The 10,446-nt window shown below is 31.0% G+C and overlaps 1 protein-coding gene across 1 annotated transcript; it reads right to left on the reverse strand.

The window, feature by feature from the left end:
* Window positions 1–1,623: 1,623 nt before the first annotated feature.
* Window positions 1,624–10,135, reverse strand: LOC110641677 (J domain-containing protein spf31). Its single transcript, XM_021793497.2, has 9 exons — window positions 9,930–10,135; window positions 8,774–8,864; window positions 8,611–8,671; window positions 5,161–5,238; window positions 4,446–4,519; window positions 3,734–3,847; window positions 3,532–3,639; window positions 1,970–2,008; window positions 1,624–1,874 (listed from the first exon to the last, which is right to left on the reverse strand). The coding sequence occupies exons 1-9, from the start codon at window positions 10,028–10,030 to the stop codon at window positions 1,788–1,790; spliced, it is 753 nt and encodes a 250-aa protein (XP_021649189.2). The 5' UTR covers window positions 10,031–10,135; the 3' UTR covers window positions 1,624–1,787.
* Window positions 10,136–10,446: the final 311 nt, after the last annotated feature.

Consider the following 10,446-nt stretch of genomic DNA (forward strand, 5'->3'; position numbering starts at 1 on the left):
AAATTTAATCAAATACAAATTACTGTAATATTGTTTGAGATTTTGATTACTTATAAAGTTTTGTTATACTAATTTTAGTACTTCAATGAATGTAAATATTTTAATTCTTGTATTTTATGACTAACAACTTATTTCCTTTACATTGAAAATTTGTGAGATTGAAATGAGATGGTTCAGTGTTGGTTTACATCAAATTGTGTCTGATTGCGAATTGAGCTTCTTGTATGAGATTGAATTGGGAGGTGAAATGGATTTTATTGGAGTTGTGGTTGAGAAAACGTATTGGGAGTGTTTTTCTTTTCAGGTTTTGAAGAACTATTTTCTCAAAATACAGTTGGCAGTCTGTCGAAATTTTAAAAATTTTTCGTAACACCAGATTTTAAGTGAGGATTTGATCCATGATCAAAATTTCAATTAAAGGTTTTTTAATAAATATCCAACGTTCTGACCACTATAAAAATGATCGTAAATGGTTTTAAAATCTCTTGTAGTTTATTTAATAGGTTACTAGTAGGTGAAGTACGATAATTTATTAGATATACTATGAGATCATGTTACATCTTACGAGGAGTAGAGTGTGACATAGTAAATCTTGTTCAATAGTATTATCACTCCGTCTAGTAAACCTCGTTGGAGTGGAACGGGAATAAAAAAAATAAACAAACGCTATTATAGCTTGAACTCGAGACTAAAAAGACTTTTTTTTTTTTTTGCCAATAACCAATTACCGGTTGATCTATAAGCAAGGTCTTTACAATATATATTAAATTACATCAATTAATTTATTTATAAATTTTTTTATTAACTTAAATTATACTATATTAATATAAATAATTAATAACTATTAACTTATAATTTAACTACTCGCAACTTAAATTAATGGTGTTAATAATTTATTTATTAATATATTAACTTAAATTATTGAATATTTTAATTTATTATTTTATATATTAAAAAGCATATAAAATTTTGTCTATTTGTGATGTTATATAATTTTAATATATTAATATTTATTTTTCATTGATACGAATAAATTTATTATTTTAAAAGTTAATTAGGTTTTTTATTATAAATAATTAAATATTATTACTTAAAATTTTAAATTATCTTTTAAAAAAAAATTTACTTATTAAAATTTACCTAAATTTATTTTAGTACTTATTTATAAAATATATAAAAGTATTAGTCATAATATATCATTATTATTAATTATATAATCTTTATTTAATAATATATCAATTTAACCTTAATTATTAAACTTTTATCCCTTTACTTTTATTGATTTAACTACAGAGTCGAATTTTAAAATCTTGGTATCAGCAGTATTGTTTTTGTTATATATATATATATATATATATATATATATATATATATAACACTCAGTTTAAGCAATATGGCTTTTTGGCAAACTATGGAACAAGAATGATTTTGATTTATATAGAGTTGTACTTATAAATATGCAAATATTGCTTTTTGCATTTCCATACAGAAGCATCTTTGTAAGCAATATTGCTTTTTTGCTTTCCTATGACAAAACCAGCTTTTGGCACATTGTTGGTAGTCAATAAAATTGTAGTACAAGCTTTTGTTTTACAATTTTGTCAAAAACTAATGCAATGTAACTGTTTGAACTGATTCTTCAAGGATTTGAAAATAAAACACATTAATAAATGTATTATACAATCTCTTTTAAATGTATTAATATATTACTGTTATAAAGTTTTAATCCTTTCAATTAAAAGCACTCTTCAGCTCTCAAGAAAACTTGGTTGACCCCCAATCTACAGTTAACCTCGCTTTACAGGCCTTTGAACATAGGATTTGTTGGGATCCTCTGTCTTGAGTTTCGGCGGTCGAATTTCTCCTTTTTTACCCTGTACATTTTGTATTTTTGAAACATAAAGTCCTTTTGCTTTCAAAGGGAAATAAATAAATAATTGCAAACCCCAAAATCAGTATATGGTCTCACCTTCTTCCCTGTCTTCATGAAATCTCTCCAGCTTGAAACCTGATGATTAAAGTGGTAAAAGTCAAAAACAGAATAATAATAATGGTAATAATGATAATAATAATTGAAAGATATCTTCCTTATAACTGAGGACACACAGCAAGTTCATCAATCAAAACAAAATGCAATCAAGTTATGTATGAGAATTTATTAAAATTAGAACCAAAGAAAAGGGGGAAAAAGAGAGTAAATAAATTTTCCAAGTTGAAGACAGAATGTGTAGGTTGTGTAGGTTGAAATCTGATGCATCCTCGTAGTATGAAACAGAGTATACTTGTAAGAGAAAGAAAAGAGGCTTTCAAACACACACATATTCCTACCATCAATTTCCTCTTATGTAAATAAAAACTGACATTGCCATTCATTGATCACTGTTGATATCAACGTCATCAAGCTATTCAGGCTCTCCTACATTTGAATTCAACTTAACTTTAATTGAATTGAGGTCAAACTAATTTTCAATGTGTGTGTGTGAGCATGCATTTTACCGTACAGCCATACGACCGGCTATGCTATATGGTAGTGAGTGTTGGGCACTGAAAGAGTCGTATGCATCTAAGATAAGAGTTGCAGAGATGAGAATGTTAAGGTGGATGAGTGGCCATACTAGACTAGATAAAGTCCGTAATGAAAGTATTAGAGAAAAGGTAGGAGTGGTGCCAATTGAAGATAAGTTGAGAGAAGGGAGATTGAGGTGGTTTGGTCATGTGAAGCGTAGACATACGGAGGCTCCAGTTAGACAAGTAGAGCACATTAGGCTAGAGGATAGAAAGAAAAAAAGGGGTAGACCTAAATTGACTTGGAGGAGAGTAGTACAGCATGACTTAGAAGCATTACACATTTCTGAGGATTTAACCCAAAATCGTTCAGAGTGGAAAAAGCGAATCCATATAGCCGACCCCAAATTTTTGGGATAAAGGCTTAGTTGAGTTGAGTTGAGTTGTGTGTGAGCATGCATGTGCATATATATATATATATATATAAAACAAATTCAAGCTTCAAATTAAGCTTATTCAAGTTTATTTGAACTCTGATTTGAGATTAGTTAAAAATTCTGCTACAATTCGAGTGTGTCGATTCGAGTTCAAGCATCAAAATAAAGCTTGATTGATTCGAATCAAATTTCAAGCAATGAGTTTTCAAGTCTAGTTCAAATAATTCACTGTTATACTCCAGTTGACTTCATTACAAATCTAGATAATGACAAAAAGAGGAACACATTCATAAACAAAAGTTCTCATGTAGAACACCAGCAGAGAAGCTCTACATTTCCAGTGGAAACAGAATTCACGACACAGAATTAGCTCCTACAGATTATATCCATAGGCTAGTAACTTTCTTTCTTCAACAGTGCAAAATAAAGCTTTGCAAGTTATTTCAAATTCAATAGCTACTTCAGATCTATCAGGCATTGAACTTCAGATAGCATCAGCTAAGGAAAAAAACATGTTAACAAACAATTTAAATTTGTGACTTGTGACGGTTCATGAACAAAGATTAAATAGTCACAAGCAGAAACAAACCCTCTGTTCTCTTGTTCCTTCCCACTGCTCCTCGTGTTCACGCTTTCTCTTCCACATCTCCTTTTGTTCTTCTTCATCCTTCTTCAATCGACCTTCCTCTTCTGATATCTAAAAGACAACACAAAAGATATAAGCACCATAAGCACAAAAATTTTATCTAGGAACCTAGCAAACATGGAAATTGATTTAACTTCTGGCATACCCTCATCTGCATTTTCCTTCTTCGCCATTCTTGCTCGGTTAATATTTCTCGAACCTTCAATTTGAGTTCCTGCTGGAACTCCTCAGACCGTTCATATTGTTGTTCATATTTTCCCTGGCTCACATCCAAAAGGCATGAGTTTACTGGTTTTTTGACATTTAAGCCTTATATTGGAAGAGGAGAAGTTCAATTTGACGCATATGCAAATTGTAGAGTTGAAGACCAACCGATTCACTACAGCAATTATTAACTTTTGAAGCAAAACATAGAAATATACAATGAAGATGAAGATTAGATTTCCAAAAGGCCATAGTAGGGTCCAATTCCTCTAAGTAAATGTGGCAAAATAAGACAAAAATGTGGAAGTATATTCAAACTTATAAGGTAATAGATACTCCATGAATATTTGTAGAACCATTAAACATAAATTTGCTTAAGAAGTTCTGCAAAATACAATAATAGTTCTCAAGTTCTACAAACATTGAGAAGAAAACTTTATCCATTCAATGTAACTCTCAAATGCAACAATCAATAATGGTAACAGATAATAAAAATTAAAACTGATGGAAAAGAAATATAAGGGGCAAAGAATGAAATGTGACAAACAAAGAGAGATGCAGGTTAGCACTTAAATGAATCTCAGCATCATTAAAATTAATGGATACATGTTGGACTAAATAAACACAACTGCAAAATGGTCAAGGACAAATACCTCATCAACCAATGACTTTATTTTACTGGCTGTATCTTTCTTCAATTGTTTCCTCCTCTTCGCTAGAAGTTCTTCTGCAGTTCACATTGTATCAACCATAAACTCTTTTCTTAGTTGATGCAGTCAGTTCAAAAATATATATATATATATACACACATACACACACATAAATTACAAAAAGAGAAAATAACTGCTGAAACTAAAATGCAGCTAAAGGCATTAAGCAATGAACATATTTATTTATGTATATTTACATAAAAATATGCAGTATACACAAACAAGTACACATTATATTGAATTCTCTGAATAAATAAAATAGACAGTAAAGATGTTAATAATATTAATGCCATGTTTCATGATTTTCAAAATCACTTCACATACAGCTGCAGAAGTTGCAACAGTAATAACAAAACTTGGAAGAAAATCCAAACATTTCCTAGTTATAGTTAGATATCAGAAAATCCAAACATGCCCAACTTATGGTTAAAATATATCCGTTATGTTATATTCATAGGACAGAAGGAAAATATTCTCCAGAAAGAAAGAAAGGGAAAAGAAGATAGAAAAAATGTATGGTCAATAACAAGTAACTGGTAATAAGAATCCCATCATTTTCTGATTTGCAAGAGAATTATGGATTAGATAATCCACATGTTATTCACTAACGATACAGTACATCCAAAAGAGGAAAAAAAAAAAATCTTTTGGAGCTGACCTTTTGCTGCAGTAACTTGACTAAGAATATAATCTCTTTCTTGTTCATCAAGTAAAAGTTGTTGGGCTTTTGCCAATGCTGCACAAATAAAAATTTCAATGTTGGTGAACCAATTCTTACTGGTAAGTTTCATTCAAATCACTATAATAGAGCAATGAATCAAAACTAGCCGCTCCATTTTCCTTCTAAAATTGTTAAGTTTAGCAAGTCAGCCAAATAAAGAAAGCAAACCCACTGCTTACCAAAAACACAAAAGTACACAATCCAAAGGTATCAAGAGGCAAACCAATGGAAAAAGGGATGACTTTTACACTTAATATTGCGACAGCATGTGAGAGACAATTTGTCATCTGGTTTCCTCAACTACAAAAAAATTGAGCAGGCCAAACAAAAACCTTGCCTTTAGAAGAAGGAACTTTAGCCTTCTAATATCAAAGGAAAGCAAGGATGGCAGAAATACACCAAGAATGTGGAGCATTCTTAATTTATGAGAAAATTGATACTTCCCATGATGGGGTCGAAACGAGTCTGTTGTGTTTTTGCTATTGAGAATGTGGAGCATTGTTAATTTATGAGAAAATTGATACTTCCTATGATGGGGTCGAAACGAGTCTGTCCCCAATCTCCAGTCATGTTTGATGCATGTTAACACTAGTTCAAAAAATTTAGGCAAAAAACAATTATGAACCCCTAAACTATGTGTTTTTGCTATTGCGTACTTGCATTCAATTTGTGATCTATTGGGCTTATCAAATCCTCAATTTGGTCCTATTAAGTACCTATTTAGTGGATGCCAAACAAGTTTCCTAAATAAGTTATGAAATGTGAGTCATTACTTGTACAATACGTTGATTTGAAATAAAAGTGTGGTAATAATGCAATAAATTAACAATTTGTTTTCTGTCCTTCATAATAAATATACTTATTCATTTCTTAATACACTTTCCCGTTATGGACTTCCGTTAGGTACTTTATCTAATATTTTACTTTTTGGTTGGATTGCCACTTAATTAAAACCAAATACAGGAGTTGAGTGGTTCAAGAGAACACAACTCCAGTTCAAGGTATAAATTGGAAAAACACATATTAGGAACTTCTTAATGATTTTACGAAAAATTTAGTAGGATGTTAGATTTTCAAATTAGAGGTGCAAAAGACAGTGTGAATGCTAGGCCTTTGTCCTTAATGCTATAATAAAAAGTCTCAAGAAAGCCATTAAAAATAAATTAGGAAGAAAAGCTGCACCAATTAACAAAAGTCCTCCATCCAACCCAAAGCCTTGACACTCAGACTCTATGTGAGACATAGTAATACCTTTTAATTACTATTTCATCATAAGTTGATTTTCATTGGCCATCAGCAAACAATGTCTTCACCATTTGATGCAAGAATTACTAAGGATTTTAGGACTACTTATTTTAGGAAAAAATATAGGAAGTAGAGTTTTATTTATTTAGGATTTTGTGTGGTTTGTGATTCCTAATTAGTGTTGGATTTAGGGATCCTAATCCTAATGATTGTTGAATTACAAATACTCTATATATAGGCCTAAGTTCTATACACATTTGGTATTTTTTTTCCATGACTGACAATGACTTTGAGCTAATAAAATTGAGAATGTGTTCCTCTACCAACTGAAAATGTGTTTCTCTCTACCATGGTTTTAAAATGTAAGGACCGTTATTTAAAGGTTTTTTTGACTTACCATTGCTGTTACCAACATTATTTAATGGATTTTTAATTTGTAACTATAAAGGGCGTTATGGCTGTTATTTAAAGGTAACGGTTGTTACTGACCATTAAGTAAAGGTCATAGCAGCCATTATTTTTCCAACTAAGAATTCTTTACCTTTTTTATTTTTTATTTTTTACCTCTTTCATGAGAAATGCAATAAAGGGAACCATTTTTTGGGTAAAAAAACTATCTTGGCTCATTCATTTTAGCATATTTTCATTTTCTCTCCAAGCAATCAAGCCATTTTCTCTCAACTTTCTCCCAATTTTCAATACAACCAACTCAAGAAAAATCATTCATTTCTCTACAAATTTTTGAGCTTAAGAGCATGGATCATCAAATAGACAAGGTATTTTTAAAGTGAAAGAGATTAAAGGGTGAGTTGCTATTTTTTTTTGTTTCTTTCTAATTTTTAGCTATATTCACATTTTTAGGTAAATACATAAATAATTAAAAATAGTATTAAAGAAAGTTTTAGATTTTAATAATATTTGCTAAGTACAAATTTAAGCTCTGGCAACATAAAATTTAATAAAAAAAATAATCATGAAATTAATTATTCAAATTGATTTTCATAAATTAAATAGTAAGTTTGCAACCTAAACTAATGATCAAAGCTCTCAGTCCTAGTCCTAGGATCAAAGTCAAGATAATCAAGAATCTCCTAAACACTTATTTTAGTGGTAATAAGGTTAGTTATTTACTATCTTCTTAGTTATTTTAGTTTTAAATTGATTAATACTAATGATGCATAAAAATGATGGATTTAATGTCTTTATTTGATATATTTGTGCTTATAATTTAGTTTTATATCTTAATTTTAAATATATCTTTGAATATTTATTCATTTCATTAATTTTGCAAATTTTTCAAAAAAGTTTGCGTACCGACCATAGTTATTAAAGGCGCGCCTCAAGCTCAAGGCTCACCAGGCTCAAACCCTAGCGCCTTATGCAACTAGGGGTACGTCTTTGTTCCAGGCACAAGATTCTAGAAAGGCATGCCTTTTTTATTTCCATCTTTAGCGAGCACTTTTATTGGCAAAAAGGACTACCACTTAAACTCAAACCAGCAAACCCAATTCAAGATATATGCCAAAGAAAAAAAAGAAAAGCATCGCATTTGATTGACTTTTATAGATTTTTTAAATTTTTTACTTTTACTTTTACGCCTTGCGCCTTGCGCCTTGCGCCTTGGCGCCTTAGTGCGCCTTAAGCCTTTAATAACTATGGTACCGACAAGCCGTTACCGTCACATTACGGCCAGTACATGCTTGTTTTTGTTACTCACGACCGCGACTATGACTTAAAACCATGCTCTCTACCCTTTGAGAATTTGTTTCTCACTCCCCAATTCCCCGTAACTCTACTGGTTCTACATCAATTTAGTATCAAAATGAGGAATCCAATTGTCTGTGGTATGTGTTTCTTTTCCCCTTGCATTTTTCATTCTTTTTGTCTTTGCTAGTCCCTTGCAAAAACATAGACAAGACACTACCACCCAGAGCCCACCATTCTTTGCACATCAACCCACTACGAGATCATAGCCAAAGGATCATTTTGCCCCTTCATTCCCATTATTCTAATGGTTCTAAATCAATTCTACATCATATTCCTTCTGCCTCTACCTTTCTTTCTTCTTCTTTTATTTTCTTTTGGAAACAACAAATCACCCTAAAATGAAATTGAAACCCTTGTCTACAAGGATGAACTTACCTGCAAAGGCCTCTTTTGCTTGTGGATGCTTGCACTTGTCAGGATGAACCAACAAAGACAACTACACATATTAGACAAAAGAACATGTGAATAATTCACAAAGTAAAAAGTTAACCAATATCATCTGGACAACTGACCCAATAACATTTAGAGAGAGAGGTACCTTACGATACTGCTTCTTTACTTCCACTGGAGATGCTTCAAATGGTAGATTTAGATACTCAAATGGATTTAACTTGAAGCATGAAAGAATCCTAATGTTTTCGAAATAATTTCATAAGGCCAAAAGGTTAATTAGAAGAGAACAAAATAAAATTTGTCCACAATGAATGATAATAATTAATCAAGCACCTTAAATTTTATAAGAAATTTAAATTAAAAAAAAAAAAAAGCAAAAGCATGACAAGAAGGGGGAAAAACCATTTTCATGGCATTCAAGACTTTACACCTAAATCAAGGAGTCGATTTTGGTTCAAATGAAGGATGATCTGAAAATGAATGCCATTTAAAAAAATAAAAATAAAAATAAAAAAATAGACTCCAAAAAAAATAGTTGAGCATTTAGTCCAAGAAAAATTATCCACAATAGGTTTTCATTCTCATTTCTGACATTAAACTCACCGTATCTTTCTCAGCTATGAATCAAATTTTTCAATCAGATTATTAAAACTTAATTAAAAGAAAAACTAGGTTTATTGAATGAAAGGTTTGTTAGTTAATTTCCTCATTTTCACATATTCTGTTCCAAAGCATTCTAGCAAAGCAATTAAACAAATGCGTCCAACCGTCCCTGGATCAAAGTCCACCCCAAGACTTCCACTCTTTAATAAATAATAATACCTTCCAAATGACAACTACCATGAAAAAAACTGTTCACAAATTGAGGTATGAAATACTTCCTCATTTGAATGACCATAATTAGAATAAGCCCAAAACATAGATATTCATCCCTCACACCATATCTAAATTCAATTCGTCTCTTTGAAGTTGCAATATAAAGCACATTCATAAACGAATTAAGTCCATATTCTAAGATTGACCTGAACATGCATTATCACAAATAGCCTATCTCCAAGAAACAATAATTTTCATCAATGAAAAGGAATAAAGATTACTAAGAAAACTATAAATTCAAATTGGATTCTGGAAATCGCACGAAAAACTCAGTTCGATAGAAACCCTAATTAGAGAACCAATTACATAAACAGAACAATTAAAATATCACCGAATATAACAAAATAGAATAAACAAATACAAATGAATTATGCTTCAAATGCACAGAGAGCGAGACAGAGAGAGAGAGAGAGAGAGAGAGAGACCTGCCGACTTCGTTATCTCTCTCGACTTCGCTGACTTCAGCGAAGAAGCTCTTGAGAAGCAAATCCTCCTCTGTGTTTGTGGCTGAGCTTCTGTCTGCCATAGCTCGCTTGTTCTTGCACTCAATCTCCCTCTTCCTCTCCGTTTCTGTATTGGCCCCAGAAAGGATCCTGTGACGAGTTGTGGACACAACTCGGGATAGCCAAAATATATTGAAATTTCTAGGGAAAAATGATGCATTTCGACACACAACTCGGGCGAGGAACCGAGTTGACTCAACGACTCAGTAGAAAATTCTAACCTTTTTAATTTTTTATAATTATAGTAAATTTTTTTATTTTTGATAATTTTAGGTTAATTTTAAATATTGATTATTTTATAGTTTAAGGTAAAAAAAATAATGGTAAAAATTATATCAAGTAAATTGATTTAAAACCATTTTTAACATTAAGTATAAAAATAATTAACAGCTCTTAAATCAAAAAAATTACAAAAATAATTAGGGATGCATATTATTTA

Source organism: Hevea brasiliensis, chromosome 1 (assembly GCF_030052815.1).
Source record: "Hevea brasiliensis isolate MT/VB/25A 57/8 chromosome 1, ASM3005281v1, whole genome shotgun sequence".
Taxonomy (NCBI): Eukaryota; Viridiplantae; Streptophyta; class Magnoliopsida; order Malpighiales; family Euphorbiaceae; genus Hevea; species Hevea brasiliensis.